The 26,277-nt window shown below is 47.1% G+C and overlaps 2 protein-coding genes across 8 annotated transcripts in view; one reads left to right on the top strand and one right to left on the bottom strand.

Moving 5' to 3' along the window:
- The window catches only part of rgs9b (regulator of G protein signaling 9b), a 137,750-nt gene that overhangs the window by 94,260 nt on the left and 17,213 nt on the right, over positions 1-26,277 (top strand). For 5 of the 6 annotated variants that reach the window (XM_059948321.1, XM_059948319.1, XM_059948318.1 and 2 more), the window contains 8 exons: positions 2,609-2,638; positions 5,637-5,698; positions 6,878-6,991; positions 7,435-7,550; positions 10,279-10,366; positions 11,371-11,509; positions 15,204-15,289; positions 18,309-19,585. In XM_059948321.1, coding sequence (XP_059804304.1) covers positions 2,609-2,638; positions 5,637-5,698; positions 6,878-6,991; positions 7,435-7,550; positions 10,279-10,366; positions 11,371-11,509; positions 15,204-15,289; positions 18,309-18,495 — 822 coding nt within the window. In that variant the 3' untranslated portion in view covers positions 18,496-19,585. Of the gene's footprint in view, positions 1-2,608; positions 2,639-5,636; positions 5,699-6,877; positions 6,992-7,434; positions 7,551-10,278; positions 10,367-11,370; positions 11,510-15,203; positions 15,290-18,308; positions 19,586-26,277 lie in introns of those variants that run through there. The other variant, XM_059948323.1, reaches the window with a different exon arrangement.
- polg2 (polymerase (DNA directed), gamma 2, accessory subunit) overlaps positions 19,731-26,277 on the bottom strand; it is an 82,887-nt gene continuing 76,340 nt past the window's right edge. For both annotated transcript variants that reach the window (XR_009507575.1, XR_009507576.1), the window contains one exon: positions 19,731-23,004. The gene's annotated coding sequence lies outside the window, so the exon portion shown is untranslated. The remainder of the gene's footprint in view (positions 23,005-26,277) is intronic.

The following is a 26,277-nucleotide window of genomic DNA, read 5'->3' as shown; positions in this document are numbered from 1 at the left end:
AAAGAGGGAAGGGGGGAGTGTGGAATTACCAAAGGGACAAATCAATGTTCATGCCATCTCCAAACAATCATTCCAGATGAGGCAACACTTCACTTGCGAACCTGTTGCTGTTATCTATTGTATCTGGTGCTCCCGATGCATCCTCCTCCACATTGGTGTGATCTTGCCTAGATTGGGGTCCGCTTTGTCGAGCACCTCCGCTCCATCTGCAAAAAGTGGAATTCCCCGGCGGCCAGCCATTTTAATTCCTATCCCAATTCCCGTTCCAACATGTTGGTCCACGGCCTCCTCTTCTGCCGCGATGAGGAGTAACCCCTCATACATCTGCCTAGCCTCTAACCTGATGGCACGAACATGGATTTTCCCTTCTGGTAATTCTTTTCCTTCCCACTTCCTCTACTCCCCACTCTGGCCACTTACCTCGTCTCCTCACCTGATGAAGGGTCTCGGCCCGAAATGTTGACTGTCTGTTCACTTCCATAGATGCTGCCTGACGTTGTAAAGTTTGTGCCTAGCATCCATTACTGATGTACAAAGCCGCAGATAGCAAGTCTGAGCAACTAAATCTCTCAATTTTTTCTGTTCTTTTGCAGACTCTTCATTCAGACTCTCCTTCCATTCACACTCTTCCTGTCCATTAGTGTGCTGTCTCTGTCCCTCTCCAAATCTGCAGATCTTTCATCAGGCAAAAGACCACTATCTTTTATTGTGTAGCCTCCTTGTCTCTCTCTCCCCCTGACCTACCCCACCTCCCCTTTCTCTCATTAGATATAAGTGGGCTCTCCCACAGGTTTGTCTTAGCACCTTCTCCCCTCTCTTGCCCCTCTCCCCCGTTCACAAACCTCGTAGCTGTTGCTAAGTCATTGAGTGTGGATCTTCAGGCTCTCGTGCCGGCTCCTCGATGGTAGCAATGAGAGGAGGGCATGGATAGTGAGGGCTCTTGATGATGGACACTGTCTCCGTGAAGCATGCCCTCTTGAAGATGTCTTCGACGGTGGGACAGAGTTAATTCGAAATGTGATGAATTTGAAACCATTCCATGGGAAACGCAAATAAAAAAGGAAATTCTGGAAAGACTCAGCGGGGTCAGCAGCACCCTTGACAACAAGTCAGCAGTTCAGATCATGACATTTCATCAAAGTATCCTTTCCCTGCTCTGCTCAGATTGTTTCTGTCACCTGATTCACTCTCAGTGGGTTATTTTTTCCTCTCCTGTTAAGAGTTCCGATTCCCCACCACCCTTTCACATCAACATATCTTTGTCTTATAAAGAAAATGTCACTGTAATTATTCCATACAACCTTATTAATTCATCCATATGTATGCATATGCAGATGACTAGGGTTGGATTCTGTAAAACTGTTAATGATCGCTGGCACTCTTTGCCCCCCGATTGAAAATTATCAGCTGCTGCAAAAAAATGGCTTATGCCAAGACTCAATCCATTTAAGTAGTTTAAATGCATTACGGATAATGATCTGCTTCTGGCAAAGGATTTTCAGATGATTATTTATCAGGTCTCTGAAGCAAGGTTTCCAGGCTCTGCAGCTGTTTTGTGGATTGTTCGCAAGATTTGAGCCGGGCGAATGAAAGCCATGATTTGGCCGGAATCCACTGGAACCCAGCTGGTGGTGGGGATGGATGTGGAATGGGCAGCTGCAGTGCCCTCTTGTGGTGGTCGCGGTCTCCCCCGATTATTCTTCATCTCACCAGCAGAGGGCAGAGTAGACAGAGGAAAGACAAACACATTTCAGAATCAGGTCCATTATCACTGACATGTGCCAGTGATATTAAATATGATTCTGTTGTGTATATATTTAAAATAAATATTTACATATTTATATAATTAAGTAAGTAGTGCAAAACAGAGCAAAAATTAGTGAGGCAACACGAGTGAATCTGCAGATGTTCCATTCAGAATTCTGATTATGGAGGGGAGGAAGCTGTTCCGAAGATGTTGAGGGAGTGTCTTCAGGTTCCTGTACCTCCACCTTGATGGTGGTAATGAGAAGAGGGCATCTCCTGGCTGGTGGTCCTCAGTGATGGATGATGCTGCTTTTTTGAGGCATCACCTTTCGAAGATACCTGTTTTGAAGATGATATTAGGGGATTTTCTGCTGTTGTGTTTTGCCAGGCCTGTTTCTGTGCTCTGTGATTCGAAAATTCCTCAGGCACTTCCCTCTTCCCTGTGTGAATTTCATCAGGCATTTTTGCCTGTTCTATGCTGTAACAATAGCATTTGCCTTGATGAAACTTAATCAATAGTAAACTAACTTATCTCCTGCCCAATCCCCACACTCCACACCCTGCATACAACAGTCTGGTTAAAAAATACATTCAGTCTGTTTGTTCCGGTGTGTAGAGAATTTATAGAACATAGAACAGTACAGACCCTTCAGCCCACCATGTTGTGCTGACCTTATAACCTTCTTGAAGGTCAATCCTACCCTTCCCTCCCATGTAGCCTGCTTGGGGGGTGGGGGGGGTCAGCACTGTCAAGAACACCCAAAGTCAGATGTCTGTTCTGGCCCTGTGTACTGCATGTGAAGATGTCTTTTAGTTACATTACAGTACTATTAATTACTTTGCAATTCTTTTTCTCCACCAGAGAAAGACTTACGACTCTTACAGGAGGGAGGTAGGTATTGTGGTTTATATGTTATTTCATTTCCAGGGAGGGGATTTTCCTGTAAGATTTGGAAGTGAATACAGATTGTTGTGGTTTATTTGATCCAAAATAGAATTAAAGGAAATTTATGTGACTGGAGGCCATTCAGCCCATGTGTCTGTTAGGGTCAAATCCTGGTTTATGGGTCTGTACCCCTGTCTCTCCAAGCACACAGCTAGCTCTGTGTGAAAGTGCTGAATGTTCTTACCTCTCTACCTTTTCAGGCACCCAGCACCCTCGGGGTGAGGGCATTTCCGTCATCTCCCCACCAATCCTTCTGCACACTGCGTTACTCATGTTTTGAACCCTGCGGTAAGGGAAACAAGTCCTTCAAAAGTAGACTGCCCACCCCTCAGTGGAGGAGTCCTCCCTGAACTTCACCGTCCCCTCTTTGGTGCACGGTGACTGAAATGCTCCCGCGCACGTAGCCTCCATTGCTGTGCGCCTTGCGTTTTCTTTTATATAAAGTGCCGCGCAGTTTTCAGGCTGTGTAACATTTTCCTGCTCGGAGCAATGGTTGGTCTGTGCGGCTGTAAAAAAAAATAAAATCGGAGGGAATGTTGCTCAACTTCCCTTGTTGCAAAGTAGAAAGGCTCTTTCCTGTAGTCGAGAACCAGATGGTACAGTCTCAGAATAGGATGTCCCTTTAGAACAGAGATGAGGAGGAGTTTCTTTAGGCAGAGGGTGGAGAATCTGTGGAATTCATTGCCTCAGACGATTGTGGAGGCCAAGTCATCAGGGTACTTAAAGCGAAAGCTGATAGGTTCTTGACTAGTCAGGGTGTCAAAGGGAAGGAGAATGGCATTGAGAGCGACAGTAAATCAGTCATGATAGAATGGTGGAGCAGACTAGCTGGACTGACTGCCGTAATTCTGATCCTCTGCCTTATGGTCTGATGGGAAGTTCCCAGCCTTTCCAGTCTGGCTTCATGGTCTGTGTCCACCAATATCTCTGCTACATACCCTCTCTAATCAGGTTTCTCCTGTAAAATGGTGAGTAGACCTGTATCCAGCACTCAAGCCTAACTGGTGATGTATGATGCTGCATCACCTCCCTGTTCTTATGTTCAACCCAATGCCTTCACTAACAAAGGAAACTATTCCCTTCCCTGCAGCTTCCTTCTTTACCTTTAAGGATCCCTGGACTTTCAATTCAACGCCCTTTTCTTGCCTCTCCACACCACTTGGTATTCTCCCACTTAATGTGCACTACCTTGCCTTGAGGTTCCTTCTCAAACAGACCACCTCACACTCCTCTCGATTAAATTCCTATCCCACTCACCTGGCCATCTGAAAGCAATAACAGCAGGTGCTGCAAATCTGAAATAAAAGCCGAAAACACTATTCAGGTGAGGCAGCTTCTGTGGAAAGAGAAACAGATTTCACAAGGTCCCAGACTTAACCCATTACTCTTGTTTCTTTTCCCACAGATGCTGAGTGTCTCCAGCATTTAATTTCAGCTTCCTGCAGTCCAAACCTTTCCCCTGTGAATGACAGAGAATTGTACAGCCCTCTGTGAACCTCGTCACTGATTTAAATATAAACCATTACAAAAGGGAAGACTGAGGCTTGCGGGCGGCCCTTCTGTTTACAGCCACTGAGCCAATTCTGATCCAATTTGCCACTCTCCAAGGGATTTCACTTTATTGACTGACTTGTATATGGGAGCTGGTCTAAAGGTTTCCCTAAGTAAACAAAGAGATAGACTTTACATCTGTGTAGACTTTAGCAAAGCTTTTGAGAACTTCACCACCCCCATCGACCCTCCCTGTTATCTTTGGTTTCATCAGACACAGCCTCCCTTTAACCAGTCTATGCTGAATGACCCTGGTTAATCCACACCTTTTTATACTGTCCATCTTAATTGGTTGCAATAGTTTTCACACCACTGAAGTTAACTAGTCAGTAATTAATTGATTTAGTCTTCTTAACCACTTATCTCTGTTTGACAATCGTACCATGTTAGCAGTCTGTCCATCTGCCAGCTTCATTCTTGTGGTCAGGAAGGGGTCACTTGTGATGGACAGAGGATCCACCCTTTGGACATTTATTTACTTTCAAAGACGATTAACCCCTTCATAAATCCTGTTGCTGTCCCTACCTATCCCCAATCTCCACACATTTCCTCCCGTGAGGACTGCATTGATAACGGCCCGTTTCTTCCTGAGAGCCAGCAATCTATTTCAGTGGTGCCCGGATTGTGAAGCTGCTCGCTCCAAGTCGAGTCTCTTGTCCGGTGCGCAAGTGCATCGAGGTTTGAATGCAACGAGAAACATGTTGCAGCAGCATCACAGGAACCGAGTTACAGACCACGCACGCTGGGTTTGACCTCTCGGTAGTTAGTTCAGAAACGATTTTAGACGATAGATATTTGTCACACGTACAGGTACTTCGAAATACGCCAATTGCATCGGCGAGCAACAATGTCCGAGGATGTGCTGGGGGCAGCCCGCAAGTGCCATCATGCTTCTGGCACCGAAATAGCTTGAACGCCGCTCACAAACCCTAATCCATACGTCACTTGGGATGTGGGAGAGGACCCACCCGGTCACGGGGAGAGCGTACAAGCTCCTTATAAACAACAGCGGAATTGAACCTGGGTCACTGACGCTGTAGTAGTGTCACACTAACTGTTACACTACCGCCCTGCCTATGGTTTAAGTAATAATCATAATAATACTCTATTGATCTCGAGTGGGAAATCCTTTCGTTACAGCAGCAACATTTAAAAACACTCTTAGCAGTTTGCAAACATAACTAATAATAAAAACTGAATAGTAATAGAGTAAAAATATAAAAATAGTGTACCAAAGTGCAATAATACTGTAAGGAATAATAAAGCAGAGACTACTGTGCTGTGATGTGTGTTTTCCTGTCGCACAGAGATGATCTGTTGTAAATGTTGTATAAATCCTTGAGTTTGTAGCATTATGGAACTATCTTTATGGGAACTGTTGTTTCTCTGTTAGATCATGTACTATCAACAAGCCCTGGTGAGGTCCAGAGTGAAGTCCTCCGTCTCACTGGGAGGGTAAGTACCTGCTTCACTCAGGAGAGGTGTTAAGCTGCTGCTGTTTCCTTCGACCCCTCACTGTTTGCAGGTCTGCATGGGAAGCTGAAGCAATGTAGCACCAGCGCTGGTGGTCTGGAGTTTGAGGAGAGCCTGGGCAGGAGGGGGTTAATTCCTGTGGCGTGAAGGAGGCTGAGAGGTGACCTCACAGTGGCGTATACAGTCATGAGGGGCATAGAGAGGGTGGGCTGTCAACTGTTAGGGCGGGGTCTGAGGTAAGAGGGGAAGGGTTTGAAGGGGATCTGAGGACAGCTTGTTCGCACGCTGGTTTGTGTGTATGTGGACCATGTTGCCGCTGGGGGTGGTGGAGGCAGGTACAGGTGTAATGTTTGGACAGGTTCATGGATAGGAAAGGTCTAGAGCTAGGATCCCCAGCCTGGGGTCCACAGACCCTCTTGGCTAATAGTAGGAGACCATGGCATGAGAAAAGTTTGTGAACCCCTGGTTGAAGGATACAGACCAAACACAGGCAAATGGTTCTTGCTTAGATACACATCTTGGTCAGCATAGATGGGTTGGGCAGAAGGGCCTGATTCTGTATCACCCCATGATTGTACCTACGTTAGATATCTGAGCCAGAGTGTAAAGGAGTGAGTGCACAGACGGGTGTCGTGAGATAGTGTGATTACAACGTGACTGTTTACGTAGGAAATACTGTGGCTGATCGCCGAGCTTGGCAAAACGTTTGCGGATGTTTCTGTTCTAATTGAGCAGCCATCGTCAGTGCACAGTTGAGGGTGTTGTCTCCTCAGAATGCCGACCCTGGAGGAGTACATTAACTGGCATTCTGAGGAGACAACACCCTCAATGGCACACTGATGATGGCTTCTCGATTAGATCCAAAACGTCTGCGAACGTTTTGCCAAGCTGAGCGACCAAGCAAGCAGCCAGCCTGAGCTGCCAATATTTCAAAAGGAAATGCTCTTTACAAATCAGGATGTGTAAAGTTATATTGTGTAAAGTTAGTATAAGAATGCACAGGAAATATGTAGGTGTGATATATCTCATCTTGGTATATATTATATACATTAGTTTAACATTCAATGGAAGATACAGCGTTTACTTTGATGTGCAATAATTTCACGGTCTGAGTTGTACTGTGGCAAGGATTAACACTGTTGCTGTTTGTTCTTCCCTTAGCGTTTTGAAATATTGTGAACAGTATTTCACCCATGACCCCATAATGTCAGGGTGCCTTCCCAGCAACCCCTGGATTACAGATGATACAATGATCTGGGAGCTCAACACCCCGATGTAAGTACCGCCAGCATCAGAATCAGGTTTATTATCTCCGGCATGTGTTGTGAAATTTGTTAACTTAGCAGCAGCAGTTCAATACAATACATAATCTAGAATAAATAAATCAATTACAGTACATGTATATTGGAATAGATTCAGAATCATGCACAAACAGAGATAAGGTATATTTTAAAAAAGTGAGGTAGTGTTCGCGGGCTCAATGTTCATTTAGGAATCAGATGGTAGAGGGGAAGAAGCTGTTCCTGTCTGTACCTCCTTCCTGATGGTAACAGTGAGAGAAGGGCATGCCCTGGGTGCTGGGGGTCCTTAATGATGGACGCTGCCTTTCTGAGTCACCGCTCCCTGAAGTGTATCAGCTCATTTCCTACAGCTGGAGGTCGGCAGGAGTTGTGGGGGGCTTGCGACTCGTCACGGGCCTGTCTGTTGTCCCTCCATAGGGTGGAGAACCCGACCAAGCTACGGGTGGAGAGGTGGACGTTCGGCTTCCGCGAGCTGATGCGGGACCCTAGGGGCCGGCAGAACTTTGAGCTCTTCCTCAAGAAGGAATTCAGCGGTACGTACGCGCAGCTCGGTTAAAGGATACAGTAGGGGGTCTCAGACCAAAACACTAACTGTTTATTCCCTTCCATAGACGCTGCCTGACCTGCTGAGATCCCCAGCAGTGTGCGTGTATTACTCAAGATCTCTTGTGTTTCTAATTTGTGGTCAGCTTTGTAGAACATAGAACAGCACAGTACAGGCTCTTTGTCTCATGATGTTGTGCTGACTTTTTAACCCACTCGCAGATCAGTTTAAACCTTCCCTCCACGTAGGCCTCCCATTTTTCTTTCATCCATGTGGCCCTCTTAAATATATCACTAATATATCTGCCTCTATCATTACCGCTGGCAATGTATTCCACTCACTATGTAAAAAAATATGTGGGGGGAGGAGGGAGAGTCTTTGGAGACCAGGGTAGAATCGGCTGTAGTGTAGGAGTGGTCTCAACTGCTTTGTGCTCCCTTATAGCAATGTCCTGAATCAGTTCCATCCCCTCCTTCGTTTATTAGTTCTGTTCCATGTCGTATGACCTGGGCGATCGTGGTCTTTCCATGACCGTGATTGCTCTTGGCAAATTTTTCCACAGGACTGGTTTCTTCTGGGCAGTGTCTTTACAAGACGGGTGACCCCAACCATTATCAATGCTCTTCAGAGATTGTCTGCCTGGCGTCAGTGGTCGCATAACCAGGACTAGTGATCTGCACCAGCTGCTCATATGACCATCTACCACCTGCCCCCATGGTTTCACCTGACCCTGATCGGGGGACTAAGCAGGTGCTACAAGGGTGACCTGCAGGCTAGCAGATGGAAGGAGTAGATACATGTGTCCTTTGGTAGACACATATCTCCACCCCGCCACCCACCAACAACTCCTTATTTCCACGTAATTATAGTCTCACATACCATCAGCTCCCAATCTGGTTCTTCTGACTGACACCAGGGGCTACCTGCATGACATTGGGGAATGAGAGGAAGCCAGAACATCGAGGAGAAACCTGCCTGGTCTTGGAAAACAGGCAAATTCCACACGGACAACGGTGGAGATCAGGATCGATCCCCGGTCACTGGAGCTGTGGCATCGGTACCACTCTGCCCCTGTAGTATACACTGAGGCCAGTCCTGGTCTGCCAATCATACTGCAGCATTCTCTGAGGCCAGTCCTGGTCTGCCAATCATACTGCAGCATTCACTGAGGCCAGGTCTGGTCTGCCAATCATACTGCAGCATTCACTGAGGCCAGGCCTGGTCTGCCAATCATACTGCAGCATTCACTGAGGCCAGGCCTGGTCTTCCAATCATACTGCAGCATTCATTGAGGCCAGGCCTGGTCATCCAATCATACTACAGCATTCACTGAGGCCAGGCCTGGTCATCCAATCATACTGCAGCATTCACTGAGGCCAGGCCTGGTCATCCAATCATACTACAGCATTCACTGAGGCCAGGCCTGGTTTGCCAATCATACTACAACATACACTGAGGCCAGGCCTGGTCTGCCAATCATACTACAGCATACACTGAGGCCAGGCCTGGTCTGCCAATCATACTACACCATACACTGAGGCCAGGCTTGGTCATCCAATCATACTACAGCATACACTGAGGCCAGGCCTGGTCATCCAATCATACTACACCATACACTGAGGCCAGGCCTGGTCATCCAATCATACTGCAGCATTCACTGAGGCCAGGCCTGGTCATCCAATCATACTACAGCATACACTGAGGCCAGGCCTGGTCATCCAATCATACTACAGCATTCACTGAGGCCAGGCCTGGTTTGCCAATCATACTACAACATACACTGAGGCCAGGCCTGGTCTGCCAATCATACTACAGCATACACTGAGGCCAGGCCTGGTCTGCCAATCATACTACACCATACACTGAGGCCAGGCTTGGTCATCCAATCATACTACAGCATACACTGAGGCCAGGCCTGGTCATCCAATCAAACTACAGCATCCACTGAGGCCAGGCCCTGTGGCCTGTTTCTGTGCCAGTTATTGCATTTAGTACAATAACAATAATTTTTTAAAAATTATTTAGCCTTACGGCACGGTAACAGGCCCTTCCGGCTCGATGAGCCTATGTTGCCCAATTACACCCCTGTGACCTGTCAACCTATGTACATGTTTGGAGTGTGAGAGGAAGTGGAGCACCTGGAGGAAACCCATTTGGTCACGGGGAGAATGTACAAACTGCTTACAAGAGTGGCAGAATTGTACCCTGGTTGCTGATGCTGTAATAGTGTTACCCTAACTGCTACACGATAGTGCCGCCCTTTTGAAATGTTTGAAAATGCGATGTATTGCCCACGGTATAGAGGGGTGGCATTTCTGGGCAACTGCATGTGTCGTGATTTTTTTCTAACAGTAATCCTTGACAAAATTAGTTTCTTCTTTAATATTTTTGTGTTTATTAACTAAATTTATTTATTTACTTATTGTGAAAAGGCCCTTCCAGCTGCACCTCCCAGCGAGCCCCAATTTAACCCAAACACAGTCATGGGACAACATATAATGGCCAATTAACCTACCAACCGCTACATCATGTAAAGTCTACAAGAGTGAATTTTGTTTTTGCATAACTCATATTTTTTTCAAATTCAAATTCCGTAAGAGTGAATTTCCGCTAGCCGGACTGCTGTAACTCAGTGTGATTCCATCTTCTCTAAGCTGCTAATTGTGCTGGTGGTTCAGAGTTTGCCGAATGTGAATTGACAAGCTTTTACATCGCAGGAGAGAATCTGGCCTTCTGGGAGGCTTGCGAAGACTTGAAGTACGGAGAGCAGTCAAAGGTCAAGGAGAAGGCCGAGGAGATCTACAAGTGAGTTGGCATGAAGATCCCACAACAACTGTGCACTGTGACTCTTTAGGCCAGTTTCTGTGTCGTACAGCTCGATCGCTCTTTGACAAACACATTGATTTCAATATGAAAAGTGAGTTATGGAACAGGACCACGATGAGGCTGACTGTCCTGTAAAATAAACCAGACATCTGGGTCTCATAGCCACCAGCAAAAGCCGTAAGGTCCAAGCTGATGTGTGGGTGGCAGTGGATATGTTCAGGGCTGGCAAAGCTACTCTGACAATAACAGAAGAGGAAGGGCAGCTTTGGACACTTCCACTGGCACCTCGTCCTCTCCCCATCCTCTCACTAAGGCAAATGCAACGTTAGCATTCATTTCCCCAGTGAGTGACTAGAATATAAAAGTAAGGATGTAATGCTGAGGCTTTATAAAGCACTGGTTTGACTACAGTTGAATTATTGCAAGCAGTATTGGGCCCCTTACCTAAGAATGGATGTGCTGGCATTGGAGAGAGTCCAGAGACAGTTCATGAGAATTACCCAGGGAATGAAAGTGTTAATTTTTGAGGAGTGCGTGATGGCTCTTGGCCTGTACTCACTGAAGTTTAGAACATTGCAGAGAGATCCCAATGAAACCTATTGAATACTGAAAGGCCTAGATAGAGTGCACGTGCAGAGGATGTGTCCAATAGTGGGGTAGCCTAGGACCAGAGGGATCAGCCTTGGAATAGATGGACATCAGTTTAGAACAGAGAGGAGGAGGAATTTCTTTAGGTAGAAGGTAGTGAATCTGTGGAATTAATTGCCACAGACGGCTGTGGAGGCCAAGTCATTGGGTATATTTAAAGCCGAGTTTGGTAGGTTCTTGATTAGTAAGGGTGTCAAAAGATACAGTGAGAAGGCATGAGAATGGAACTAAGAGGGATAATAAATCAGCCCTGATGGAATGGTGGAGGAGATTCAATGGGTCAAGTGGCCTAATTCTGCTCCTACGTCTTATTGTTATCTCTCCTTTGGATTCAGGACCTTCCTGGCACAGGGAGCAAGACGCTGGATAAACATCGATGGCAGGACCATGGAGATCACAGTGAAGGGGCTGCAAAACCCTCATCGCTATGTGCTGGATGCTGCCCAAACTCACATCTACATGCTGATGAAAAAGGTTGGTCCCTTTCAGTTCTGTATACCCTGGTCACCTCATCCTCATGCTTGAGTGAGTTCAGACTTTTCCCTTTGGAGTGAAGCTCGGTGAGAGGTAACTTGATAGGGGTTCTTCACTGGAATTCAGAAGAATGAGGGGTGACCTATCAAATGGTGAAAGGCCTCGATAGAGTGGATGTGGAGAGGATGTCTCCTATTGTGGAGGAACCTAAGATCAAGACACAGCCTCAGAATAGAAGGTCATCCTTTTAGAATGGAGATGAAGAGGAATTTCTTTAGCTAGACAGTGATAAGTCTGTGGAATTCATTGCTGCAGGTGTCACTGGGTATACTTAAGGCGAAGTTTGATAGGTTCTTGGTTAGTCAAGGCAAGAAGGGATACAGGGAGAAGGCAGGAGATTGGGACTAAGTGGAAAATTGGATCAGCCATGATGAAATGATGGAGCAGACTCGAAGGGCCATCTGGCCTAATTCTGCTCCAACATCTTATGGGCTTAGGTGTACAAGATGGTAAGATGGTATAGTTAGAATGGACAGCCAGAGACTTGTTTCCCCAGGGTGGAAATGGCTAATTTGAGGGGGCATGAGTTTAAGGTGATTGGAGGAAAGCATGAGAGGGTGAATGTCAGAAGTAAGTTTTTTTGCACAGAGGGTGGTGGGTACGTGGAACACCCTACTCAGGGTGGTGGGTACGTGGAACACCCTACTCAGGGTGGTGGTATTTAAGAGACTCAGATAAGCACATGGATGATAGGAAAATGGAGGGCTATGTAGGAGGAAGGGTTAGATTCATCGTGGGCTGAAGGGTTTGTATGGTTCTGTGGTGTTCCATGTTCTGTTACCGTATCACACACTGGAGGTGATCTTCACACTGTTCTCTTCACCTTACAAATGACTTCACTACAGCTTTGCCCCTCATTGTCCGTCTGCACTGCACTTTCTCTGGTAAAAGATAGACACAGAGAGTGATGGGTACCAGGAGCGGAGGTAGAGGCTGGTGCATTAGCAGCATAGAAGAAACTCTTGGACGGGCACATGGGTGATAGGAAAATGGAGGGCCATGTGGGAAGGAAGAGTTAGGTTGATCTTAGAGTAGGTTAGAATGTTGGCACAACATTGTGGGCTGAAGGGCCTGTACTGTGCTGTAAAGCCTGAAGGGAAGTAACTGTTCTTGAACCTGGTAGGGCATCAGGTTGATGGTAGGTGTGAGAGGATGGCATGATCTGGATGGTGGGGATCTTTAATGATAGATCTTACCTTCTCGAGGTAGTGCCTCCTACAGATACTACCAACGGTGGGAATGTGCCCATGGCGGATTGGCTGTGTTCACTACCCTCTGCAGCTTAATGTTTCTGCATCTTCTACCAGACCATGATGAAAGCAGTCAGGATACTTTCAACAGTATGTCCTTAGAAGTTTGTTAAAGAGTGTATGGTGACACTCTTCCTAAACTTCCTGAAGAATAGAAATAAGCACGAGTTCTCACCAATGGGACCTTCAAGCTGCTAATTGTACAGGAAATGACCATTAGAGAAAGAAATCCAATGTCCTTCCTGACTTGGGCATTGTGATCCAGATCCAGGGGCAACACCCTGCTGCCATCAGGAAGAAGGTACAGGAGCCTCAGGACTCGCACCAGCGGGTTCAGGAACAGTTATTACCCCTCGTGAACCAGAGGGGATAACTTCACTCAACTTCCCTTGCCCCATCACTGAACTGTTCCCACAACCACTGGGCTCCCTTTCAAGGACTCTTCATCTCATGTTCTCGATATTTATTTAGTTTTTTTTTCTCTTTTCGTACTGTATTTGTACGGTTTGTGAGCAGCTTTTCATTGATTCCATTGTGTTTGTATTTACTGTGAATGCCCACAAGACAATGAACCTCAGGGTTGTATATGGTGACATAGATTTACTTTGATAAGTTTGCTTTGAACTCCTGAACATTCTTGATGTTCTACACCCCTCTGGGAAGGCCATTTGTTTGGCTCAGCTCTGTCACTCAGGGAAGGACATTAAACACCGGCCTAGCCCGCAGGGCCCAATCACGCAAATGAGGAAATGAAACTTGATTATGCAGGAACACACACAAAATACTGGAGTAACTGTCCGCTCTGGTCATCTCGGCTTGGAAGGACGTAGAAGCCAGAGAGGGTAGGAAGGAGATTTACCAGGATGCTGCCTGGGTTAGAGAGCATTGTCTCATGAGAAAAGTTTGAGCGAGCTTGGGATTTTCTCTTTGAAGAGAGGGAGGGTGAGAGGTAACTTGATAGAGGTGTACAAGATGATAAGAGGCACAGATTGAGTGGACAGCCAGAGACTTTTTCCCAGGGCAGAAATGGCTAGTACGAGAGGGCATAATTTTAAACTGATTGGAGGAAAGTAAAGGGGGATGTCAAAGATAGGATTTTTTTATACAGAGTGGTGGGTGAGTGGCAGGTACATTTAAGAAACTCTTAGATATGCAAATGGATAAAAGAAAAATGGAAGCCTATGGGGGAGGGAAAGGTGAGGTTGATCTTGGAGTGGATTAAAAGGTTGGCACAACATCTTGTACTGTGCTGTAATGTCCTATGAATTCATCAAGTCAGGAAGCATGTATGGAAAGTAACAAACAATCGGCATTTTGGGCTGAGACCCTTTATCAGGACCAGAAAGGAAGCACCTTGGCCTGAGACGTTGGCCATTCATTCCCTTTCATAGATGCTGCCTGACCTGCTGAGTTTTCTCTGACATTTTGTGTGTGTTGCTCTGGACTTCCAGCATCTGTAGAATCTCTTATGTCTATCTGTCAAAGAATTTACTCTGATTTACTGTATTTTACTGTAAAAGAACTTTGTCGACAACTTTGAGAGACCTTACGCTGTCAGGCAACAGAAATAAAGATCTTGGTATAAAGTTAACCCTTTAATAGGTGACCACAGGGAGCCATTGCCTTACGTCTCTGCCAATGTCAGGTTACATCTTAAATTTATACAGTAAATTTTGGGCAGTAGCCAACAGCTAATCATACTTGGTCAGAGATTTCAAGAAGCGCTGATTAGGTATCAGAAAATATACCAATGTTCCTACACAGTACACAAAATTAGAACTGCACATCTACACTCAATTCCTCTAATAGCTAGACAATCTTGGACAAAGGTTAACAATACCTCATCACTGGCATGATCTGTTTCTAGCTAGGCAGCGCTGGCATCTTATCCTGTAAACCTTATGACCCAAGTCTTAGCTGATCAAGCTTGACAACAAAATTTCATTCAAAATTTAATTTTCCTCTTAGTTTTCTTCCACACTATCATTTATTCAGCTGCTGGTTAAGTCCTGTGGCTCCTTGTTACCCATTCCCAACACTTTTTCGTCAGTGTTTTATGGTTGTGGGTCTGTACTCACTGGAGTTTAGAAGAAGATGCTTATTCTATATATACTTGCTGTAATTCCGTTCTCTTTCTTTCAATTATCATGTATTTCATTGTAACGCTGTCGCAAAGTTAATTAATTTTGCAACGTATGCCAGTGATATTAAATCTGATTCTGATTGGTTCTTGATTAGTAACGGTCTCAAAGGTTACGGGGAGAAATCAGGCAAACGGGGTTGAGAGGGATAGTAAACCAGCCATGATCAAATGGTGAAGCAGACTTGATGGGCTGAATGGCCTAATTCTGCTCCTGTGTCTTACGATCTTATGTTCCTGGCAGGATTCATATCCACGTTTCTTGAAGTCCCCCATTTACAAGGAGACACAAAACAAGGCGTTGGTTCCTGAGGAGACCAAGCAGAAGAGGTGAGTGTGCCTGTCCCCTCTATCCCTCAGAGAGAGGTACAGCAGTACAGTACAGTGCGTCTCTGTAAATTAAGCCCATTGCCCAAAGCACGGGTGCAAATTTGAGTAGTTACAGCAAGCCCCCAGGGTTCTAGTCCTGAGAACTGCTGATAAACTGAATGTTTTGTAAGTCCGAAATGACCGACTGTGTGCAGGAGAAACCGTGGTGACAGGAGAGGAGCAGGCACGGCAGGATTGGTGTCCTGCCATCCTCACTGGCCCACTGGGTGAGTCTGCTCAGCTTGACCCAGCCCCAGATTAGAGTCACAGAGCACTGAAAGCCCTTCAGCCCGTCTAGTCTGTGGCAAACTATTATGCTGCCTAGCCCCTGGAACCTAGGGCCTAGATTTTTGTGGCTTGCAAGAGAGGGCCATTCCCACCCCACAGGAGGTGAGTGTAAGAGACAGCAGATCCTTCCCCTCCTGCCAAACACATGGTCGTAAATCAGGTGCTGTCATCCAGGAAGGACCTGGATCGCTCAAGGGCTGAGGTGCGAGTCTGGTTACTGGGTGTGTGCTTTGGGAGAGTCGGGAAGGTTATCAGAGCTTGCAGCAGGATTTGGACCAGCTGGAAAACTGGCAGATGGAACTTAATGCAGACCAGTGTGAGGTGTTGCACTTTGGGAGGACAAACCAGGGTAGGACTTTTACAGTGAGTGGTAGGGCACTGAGGAGTGTGGTATAACAGAGCGATCTGGGAATACAGACCCATAGTTCCTTGTAAGTGGTGTCACAAATAGATAAGGGTGTTTTGAAACGTAGGTTGTCATAAATCAAAGTACGTATTGAGTTAGAATGCTGCTGAAGTTGTATCAGATGTTGGTGAGGTCTAATTTGGAGTATTGTGTGGTTTGGCTACTACCTACAGGAAAGGTGTAAATAAGGAGGATGGTGTCCTGGGAGGAACATCCAAATGTTTGTTTATTTAGTTAGAGATATAGCCCTTCAGCCCAACAATCCCACGCCACCCAATTAACCTACTAACATCTACGGAATGTGGGAGGAAACCAGAGCACCTGGAGGAAACCCACGCGGTCATGAGGAGAGTGTACGAACTGCTTACATACCTCCATCCACTGCCCCAGTCCATCATCCCCACAGACTCGGTCATCCAGCCCTTTGCTTATGGGGGCGCGGGGAGCCCTCTACATCTTCACAGGCTGCTTGTGTGGGATCTTCCTGCAAGCGCATCAGCCATCGCGTTATGACATCAGGCAGAAGAATAAAACACTGCAGGTAGTGGAAATCCGAAACAAAATCAGAAGATGACAGGGATACTCAGCAGGTCGGGCTGCATCTGTAGAAAGAGGAACACTGACATTAGTGAGGAACAGATGGGCTGTCACATCGAGGGGTTAGGAAAGCCCTCTTGTGAATGCATGGCCTGCAGTCAACATAAAGCTGAGGCTTCGGATAGAGGATCTGTGAATGTGAGAGATTGCAACCGTGAGAGGATTTGTCTCATCCCACACATTCAGTTCTCTAACCAACGAGTTTCTCTTAACATTAACAGGAGTGTGTTACCAGTCAGGAGAGGGTGGACAAATTTGGATTGCTTTCGAGGCTGAGGGGGAGACCTGACAGTACTGTGAGAGGCAAAGACATGGTGGGCAGTCAGCCACTTTTCCCCAGGGGAGACATGTCAAATACCGGGGGCAGAGGTTCAAGGTGAGAGAGGGAAAGTTTGTTTATTTTGTGGACTTTCGGCCCACTGAGCCCATGCCGTCCACTTGCACCCGTTGTGACCATGAACATCAAAACGTGCAGTGAAATGTGTCGTTTGCATCAAATCGGGGATTTTGCTAGGGGCAGTCCGAAAGTGTCACCACGCTTCCAGTCTCAGCACAGCCTGCCCACAACTTACTAACCCCAACCTGTACGTCTTTGGACTGTGGCAGGAAACCAGGGCACCCGGAGGGAATCCACATGGTCACGGGGAGAAGGTAAAAGCTCCTCACAGGCCGCAGCAGAATTGAACACGAGTTGTTGGCGCTGTAATTGTGCTGCGCTAACTGGCCGCTACTCTGCCGCGCTTCCCCATTCTTTAAAGGGGGTGCGTGAGGCTAGTTGTTTTCAGAGGGTGGCGGATGTCTGGAAGTCGCTGCGAGGGGGTGGGGCGGAAGCAGGTACGATGGCAAAGAGTAAGAGTGTGTTAGACAGACACGTGAACGGGAGGCACACGGCTGTGTGTAGGCAGGTAGGGTGAGGTTAATTTGGCACATTGAATGGCACGGGTTCCTGTGCTTTTCTGCGTTCTGTGTTCTCTTTTGTTGCTTCAGCCCCTCCTCCCACAGCCCCGGTGAAGTGGAACCAGGGAGTTACTGCGATGTAAACAGAAAGTTCCCATCCGGACAGGCGGCACCCACGGGGAGAGAAACAGAATGAACTGAACTTCCATCAGAGCCATGACCCTGGTCTGGTTCACCCCTTCCCCACCTCCCCCTCTGTAAGTGCTGTCTGACCTGCTTCACACTTCCAGTATTTATTTAGGTGGTGAGATACATTGCAGAAAAGGCCCTTCTGGCCCTTCGAGCCATGCCGCCCAGTAATCTCCTGATTTAACCCTGGCCTAATCACTGGACAATTTACAATGACCAATTAACCTACCAACCGGTACGTCTTTGGACTGTGGGAGGAAACCAGAGCACCTGGAGGAAACCCATGCACTCACAGGGAGAATGTACTAACCGAGTTGAGGGGGGGGAGCAATCACAATGCATCTCTGCTGCCCTCTCGGGTTTTATTTCGGGGTTTCCAGCATCTGCGGTATTCTAGTGTAATCTTGGATCTTGCTGTATGCCAGAGACAGGGTGAAGGGATGGAGAATTTCCTGCTTTGATGCTCGGGGAGGGGGATTGTGGAGGGTGTGGGAGGTGGTTAAAGATCCACGTCCTTGCTGTCCGGAGGTGGCCGTAGCCGCTGTCTCCCCTCGCCCACCCTTCCACCGCCCTCTCTCAGGCTTGTGTCTCCTCGCTTTGCAGCAACTTCCCCTTCATGAGGAGGCAGCGGCGCTCGAGCCCCAGCCCTGTGGTCCTGAGGCAGCTGGAGGAGGAGGCGAGGGCACGGGCAGCGGCCAGCACCAAGGTGGTCGACATCACGCAGGTGATGAGCAAGTTAGATCGCAGGCACCAACTGAAACAGGAACCTCCCCGACCAGAGGCCCAGTGAAGAGCTCTGAGTAAACTGGGGTGGGTGGGGGGGGGGCAGTCTGTCAATTACGTCTGATCCTTCCAGGGTGAGTTTAGGGACCACAGAAACGATGCAAGTTCAAACCTTCCAAAGTGGCCGAGTTCAAAGGTAGAGTTCATCAGAGGCGTGGACAGTCAGAGCCCTTCTCCCCAGGGCAGAGATGCCAAATACCCAAGGGCAGAAGTTAAAGGTGAAAGGGCAGGAGAGGAGGTATGAGGCCATTTGTTTACATAGAGGGTGATGAGACCCTGGAACTTGCTGCCGGGGAGGTGGAAGCAGATTACTATAGCACAGTACAAGCCCTTCAGCCCGTGATATTGTGTTCACCTCCGACATCAATCCAACCCTTCCCTCTCACACATCTCTCCATTTTTCTATCGTCCATGTGCCTGCCTAAGAGTCTCTTAAATGTCCCTAATGTATCTGCCTCTCTCATCACCCCTGGTAGTGAGTTCTACACACCCAGCACTCTCTGTGTGTAAAAAAAAAACAAAAACACACACAACTACCTCTGGCATCCCTGCTATATTTTCCTCCAAGCACCTTAAAATTAAACCTTAAATACACGAGAGCGTCTTCCCTCCTTTCTGAGCCACACCCTGTCCAGGGAGGGCTGGGCAACCTTCACCCAGAGCTGCACTGAGTATCTTCCAATGCGAGGGGCAAGACAAGCTCCTGGACCTCCTGTGGACATGGGGTGGGGGGGGGGGGGTTGGGGGCAAGGGGGTTCCAACCCTGCCCTCCATTCTAGATAGAGTGGACGTGCAGAAGATGTTTCCAATAATGGGGGAGTCAAGGACCAGAGGGCACAACCTCGGTGTGCAAGGATGCGATCTGAACAGAGCTGAGGATAGCTCTCATTAGCCAAAGGGTGCTGAACCTATGGAATTCATTGCAATTGAAGCCAGATCATCAGATATATTTAAAGTGGAGGTTGGTAGGTTCTTGACTAGTAAGGGTGGCAAAAGATAATGGGGTTGAGAGGGATAATAAATCAGCCATGATGGAATGGTGGAGCAGACTCAATGGGATGAATGGCCTAATTCTGCTCCTGTGCCTCATGGTCCAGACTCTCATCTCCAGCTCCATCCCTCATGGTCCAGACTCTCATCTCCAGCTCCATCCCTCATGGTCTAGACTCTCATCTCCAGCTCCATCCCCTTGCCTCATGGTCCAGACTCTCATCTCCAGCTCCATCCCCTTGCCTCATGGTCCAGACTCTCATCTCCAGCTCCAGCTCCATCCCTCATGGTCCAGGCTCTCATCTCCAGCTCCATCCCCTTGCCTCATGGTCCAGGCTCTCATCTCCAGGAAGCATGAAGGGAGGGGCTTGGGCAGCATTTAGAATCAGGCTGCACAGAAACAAGCCATTCAGCCTAACTCATCCATACTGACCAAGATACCCGGCTGGTCTAGTCCTATTTGGCTGCATTTGGCCCAGATCCCTCTAAATCTTTCCTGTCCATGTACCTGCCCAAATGTCTTTCTAGTGTTAATACTGTCCCTGCCTCAACCATTTCCTCGGGCAGCTCGTTCCATCTGCTCACCTCCCTCTGTGTGAACAAGTTGCTCCTTACATCGGTGATGTGCAAGGACTCAGTTATCCAAACACCCATAGGTATTGGATTCAACAATGCATTCACATTTGGATTGATGAAAGCCAAAACTCCATCCCACCTCCCCAACACACCACGGCCCCATACCTTTGACATTGTGCACAATCTAACCCCAGCTGCCCTCTCCTGCAGCAGCCCCCACCCTTGCCCCCCCCCACCAGTGCCAGTGCCTTGGCTTTCCTTACGGTCAGATTCAGAGTTATTTATCACGTGTACACGGAAACGTCCAGTGAAATGCGTTGTTTGCATTAACAGCTAACACAACCCAAAGGTGTGCTGGGGGCAGCCCGCAAGTGTCACCACACATTCCAGCATGTCCACCTTGTTCAGCAGAACAACCCGACAAAATAACAACAGCTAAACAAGCCCCTTTGCCACCTCCCCCCACCAGCCACCCACACACACACAGTCAGGCCTCCAACCCCAGCACAGGCCGCCTCCAGGCCTCCAGTCCTTGTCCCTGGATTCTCAGAATGGCAGCCGCTGGACGTCCAACTTCCAATCCCTGGCCTGGACCGGTCCTGGATGCAATAAACCACCTACAACCCTACGACGTCTATGCAATTTGAAAGCTCCAAAGCGGAGGAGTAGCATTAATCTGAGGTTTTTTAAAAAATGAAACTTCTGCTAACATCCAAGGCTCGTCCCCCTCTGGCTCTCTCAGCCTGGGATAGACATAGGAATTCCCCTCCCCCCCATTCGAGGTGCTCGGCCCAGTAGCACTTCCATTGAGTTCGGCTCTGAAAGAGTCTTTGCAAGATGTGTAGAATTTCCCCATGCATCGTAGATATCAGTTTCCATGATGATCAATATTCACTGAAGTGAAATGAAACTTTAGGGTGGCCTAGCATTCTACAGAGAGTGAATGTGCAAATAGAAATGAACTGTATACAAGTTAGAAAACCTGTAGGCTGTATGCAGAACCCATGAGTACAATATCTGGGTAGTAACGAGGGCCTATAGTATGATATAGAGGTATTCGTGGAGTTATACACATTGTGGCACATAGGTAGTTAAGGTTTTCCATACGATAGTTAGTCGTGAGCTTTGTATAAGGTGACATATTATGCTCTTGGGAACTATTGATGTGTAATGCACAGATAGTTGAAAGATTAATTTTACTTGTCACATCTACGTCAAAACACACAGCTAAATGCATCACTTACATCAAATCAAATCAGCGAGGATTGTGCTGGGGGCAGCCCACAAGTGTCGCCACGCTTCCGGGGCCAACGCACCATGCTCACAACCCAATAACCGCGGCAGCGTAGCATTAGGCGTGACACTATTACAGCTCCGGGTGTTTTCGGAGTTCAATTTCGGCGCCGTTCTGTAAGGAGTCTCTGTGGAATGTGTGGCATTTCCCCGGGTGCTTTGGTTTCCTCCCACAGTTCACTGACGTACCAGGTAGGTTATTTTGTCAATGTAAATTGTCCCGGGATTAAGATTTAATCGGGGTTAGGGGCTACTGGGGTGGCGTTACTCCCTGCTGTATCGCTATAAAAATACCCCTAACCCATACGTCTTTGGGCTGTGGGAGAAAACTGGAGCACCCGGAGGAAACCCACATGGTCAAGGGGAGAACGTACAGACTCCTTACGGACACGGCAGGGTTGACTTTGATCACTGGTGCCGTAAGGAGGTTGCACTAACCCTGTGATACCGGCAGCCCTCGCACATAGTGGTGAGTTTTGTACCAGATGAGAGACAGCTATATATAAAGTAACAGAAGGGTAATTGGGGAAGTGTATATTACACAGAAGTAGCTACATATGGCTGCTCACAGGGAGATTATATATAATGGCATAATGATAGTCAGGGAGCTGATTATAAGGTGATGTACAAGTAGTTCAGGAGCTAATGCTAAGGTCATGCACACTGGTGAGGGGGCTACATACAAAATGGTCATTGTGATCTAGAAGCTATTTATAAACTGAATCACAGGTAGTTAAGAACATATATAATGACTCATGATAAGTTAGGGAACTGTATATAATGCCCAGACAGCCGGATGCAGAGAGTGGGTTCAAGGAACTAATAGGTCAGGGGTCCACCTTCACTGTCCAGCGTGGTGTTCCCGTTATTTGTGAGGTTAGAAAAGTTGCTGCAAGCTCTGAAGTTAGGATCTGGCAGCTTTAGACTGGTGCATCTCATTTGCCGTGAGTCTGCTGGTGACGGGTAACCGTGAGGCCCACACAACGGGAGGGAGGGAGGGAGGGAGGGGTGAGCTGTGGGTGCATTCCGAGCCCGCTGGCTGAGTGCACTTGTAGGAAGAATGATGGGGGTGGGATTCATCACCTACTTTCAGACTTGTCAAGGTCCCAAACCCTTCCCCCTTCCCCACTGTTAGAAGTAAATGCACATCCCAGCCGTGAGTGTGAATCTCCCTCTAACTAGTACACAGCCTTTGTGGTGTTGTCTGTGAAAGTAATCATCTCCCAGTACCATGGGATGTGTCCATCGTTGCATTGTCACCATACAAACTGGGCCGTGTCTGCATTTTAAGATCTCAATTCCACAAACCAGAGCTCCTGTGATCAGTGGATTGTCGGCGACACTCTCCAGTTCATCTCCATTTAACAAATAAAGTTGTGTCAATCATTGCACATCCGCTCTGTGTCTTTTCTGTTGTGTCCGGTGTACGTTTGCATCGTGTGGTGGGCTCGGGCTGACTCCCGGCACTGGTGCTTTTGCATTGCATTGTCCGACTCCAGTCGTGTCCACCTTTCCACCACATCCATCACGCATCAAGTCACGGAAGACGACAGCACAGAAGCAGGTCCTTCAGCCCACAAACACGAGACTACCAGATGCTGGGAATCCAGAGCAACACACACAAAATGCTGGAGGAGCTCAGCAGGCCAGGCAGCATCTAATGGAAAAGAGTAAACAGTCAACGTTTCGGGCCAAGACCCTTCGTCAGGACTGGAAATAAAGAGGTTAGCGTAGAGGGGAGGAAAAAGTGCAAGGTGGTAGGTGAAACTGGGAGGGAGGAAGGTGAAGTAAAGAGCTGGGAAGTTGATTGGTGAAAGAGATACAGGGCTGGAGAAGGGGGAATCTGATAGGAGAGGACAGAAGGTCATGGAAGAAAGGGAGGGAGGAGATGGGCGGTGAGGAGAGAAGGTGAGAGAGAGAAATGGGAATGGTGAAAGACAAGGGGGGGGGCAATTATCAGGTTAGATGTTTAATAGTCCTTCAGCCCATCCAGTCCGTGCTGAAGCTTTGAATGGGGGGGGGGGGTAAGCTTAAGGCATAGGTTTTACTCTCAGCACCCAGCACACTAACTCCTGTTGGAGCAGCATCTAATATCGGCTCATTGATCGTCTCTGCACGGCGCCACGTTCTGCTGTCGGCTGCAGAGTTCCCACTCCAGACACACCTCGTTAACATCAGTTCGAACTTAAAACACCATGATAGTGACCATAGCCTTCTAAACCATGTACTTATCAAAATTTTTCTTAAATTTTGCAGTTGCTCGCACCACCCTCTGAGTGAAGGAGTTCCTCTTCAGCTTCCCCTTAAATATTTCACCTTTCACCCTTAACCTATGACTTCTTATTTTAATTCCACCTAACCTCAGTGGAAAAAGTCTGCTTGCATTTACCTTGTCTATACCCCTCATAATTTAGTATACTTCTGTCCAATCTCCCCTCATTCTCCTACAGTCCAGGGAGTAAACTCCTAACCTGTTCATCCTTTCCCTATAATTACAAAGTCCTTGTAATTTTTCTCTGTACTCTTTCAATACTATTGATCTCTTTCCGGCAGGTAGGTGATCAGAACCAATGCCCTCAAACATTTAAGAAAAATTTGGACAGACACTCTCAATCCGGGGGAGAAAAGATCGCTTGCTAAATGTACCTCTCATATTTGTATACCTCTATCAAATCTCCCCTCACAAAATGTAACAACGAAATTCACAACATATCTCGGTGATAACAAACCTGATTCTGATCAGGTTGTATAGGTTAGGACCAGGGAATTAAGCTCTAACCTATTCAACCTTTCCCTGTAACTTAGATACATCCATGTAAATTTTCTCTGCATTCTTTCAAACTTTCCATCCCTTTTGTCCATTTTCAACCTCCCTCAACACTGCCCCCATCCACTCTTCATTGCCTCGGCCGTGTACTTGGGGCTCTCTGCTCTGTGTTTGTGTCATTCCGTAGCAGGCAAACACGGTTGTGACCCAGTGCGATCCCTCTCCAAGTCACAGAGGAAAGAGAGAAGGTGGGAAGATCTTGGGGTGAAGTGGTGTGTCGCCCAGGGACACCCCTAATCTCCTCTTGGAAGCCATGAAGTAACTCTGCAGAAATTATTTTTCACAAGCATCTTAGGCAAATGGGAAATTCTAACGGTTGCAAAATTACTTCCCTCTTTTTCATTACATCTGAGGCCATTTGGCCCATCAAGCACTTACTTTATTCACCTCTACATTTACACGGATTAGGAATTTGCTATGGTGTGTTGGGACGTGCAACTACAGCAACATTCAACAATTATACAGAACAAAGATTTATATAAAAATAAAGTTTATAGTACAGATAGGGATTAAAATGTTTATTAATAAATACATAAATGCCAGTGTATTTACAATGTAAATACCACTTTTGCCATGCTGGCTCTCAAAACAATCGAGTTAATCCCATTCCTTCATTTATTTTGAACACAGAATAGTACAACACAGGCACTTCAGCCCATCTGTAACCTGTTAGACAATAGACAGTAGGTGCAAGAGTAGGCCATTCGGCCCTTCTAGCCAGCACCACCATTCACTGTGATCATGGCTGATCATACACAATCAGTACCCCATTCCTGCCCTCTCCCCACATCCCTTGACCCCGCTATCTATAAGAGCTCTATCTAACTCTCTCTTGAATGCATCCAGAGACTTGGCCTCCACTGCCTTTTGGGGCAAAGCATCCCCATATCCACCACTCTCTGGGTGAAAAAGTTTTTCTGCATCTCTGTTCTAAATGGCCTACCCCTTATTCTTAAACTGTGGCCTCTAGTTCTGGACTCACCCATCAGCGGGAACATGCTTCCTGCCTCCAGCATGTCCAATCCCTTAATAATCTTATCTGTTTCAATCAGATCCCCTCTCATCCTTCTAAATTCCAGTGTATACAAGCCCAGTTGCTCCAATCTTTCAATCTCCAATCTCCAATATGACAGTCCCGCCATTCTGGGAATTAACCTTGTGAACCTACGCTGCACTCCCTCAATAGCAAGAATGTCCTTCCTCAAATTTGGAGACCAAAACTGCACACAATACTCCAGGTGGGGTCTCACCAGGGCCCTGTACAGCTGCAGAATGACCTCTTTACTCCTATACTCAATTCCTCTTGTTATAAAAGCCAGCATGCCATTAGCTTTCTTCACTGCCTGCTATACCTGCATGCTTGTTTTCATTGACTGATGTACAAGAACACCTAGATCTCGTTGTACTTCCCCTTTTCCTAACTTGACTCCATTTAGATAGTAATCTGCCTTCCTGTTCTTGCCACCAAAGTGGATAACCTCACATTTATCACATTAAACTGCATCTGCCATACATTTGCCCACTCACCCAACCTGTCCAAGTCACCCTGCATTCTCATAACATCCTCCTGACATTTCACACTGCCACCCAGTTTTGTGTCATCAGCAAATTTGCTAATGTTATTTTTAATCCCTTCATCTAAATCATTAATGTATATTGTAAACAGCTGCGGTCCCAGCACCGAACCTTGCGGTACCCCACTGGTCACAGCCTGCCATTCCGAAAGGGACCCGTTAATCACTACTCTTTGTTTCCTGTCAGCCAGCCAATTTTCAATCCATGTCAGTACTCTGCCCCCAATACTATGTGCCCTAATTTTGCCCACTAATCTCCTATGAGGGACTTTATCAAAAGCTTTCTGGAAGTCCAGGTACACTACATCCACTGGCTCTCCCTTGTCCATTTTCATAGTTACATCCTCAAAAAACTCCACAAGATTAGTCAAGCATGATTTTCCCTTCATAAATCCATGCTGACTCAGACGGATCCTTCTACTGCTATCCAAATGTGTCATAATTTCCTCTTTTATAATTGACTCCAGCATCTTTCCCACCATTGATGTCAGGCTAACCGGTCTATAATTCCCTGTTTTCTCTCTCCCTC

The sequence above is a fragment of the Hypanus sabinus genome, chromosome 23 (assembly GCF_030144855.1).
Source record: "Hypanus sabinus isolate sHypSab1 chromosome 23, sHypSab1.hap1, whole genome shotgun sequence".
NCBI classification, from domain to species: Eukaryota; Metazoa; Chordata; class Chondrichthyes; order Myliobatiformes; family Dasyatidae; genus Hypanus; species Hypanus sabinus.
Note: the sequence above shows the minus strand (reverse complement) of the source record. Positions and strands in the feature narration are given on the sequence as shown.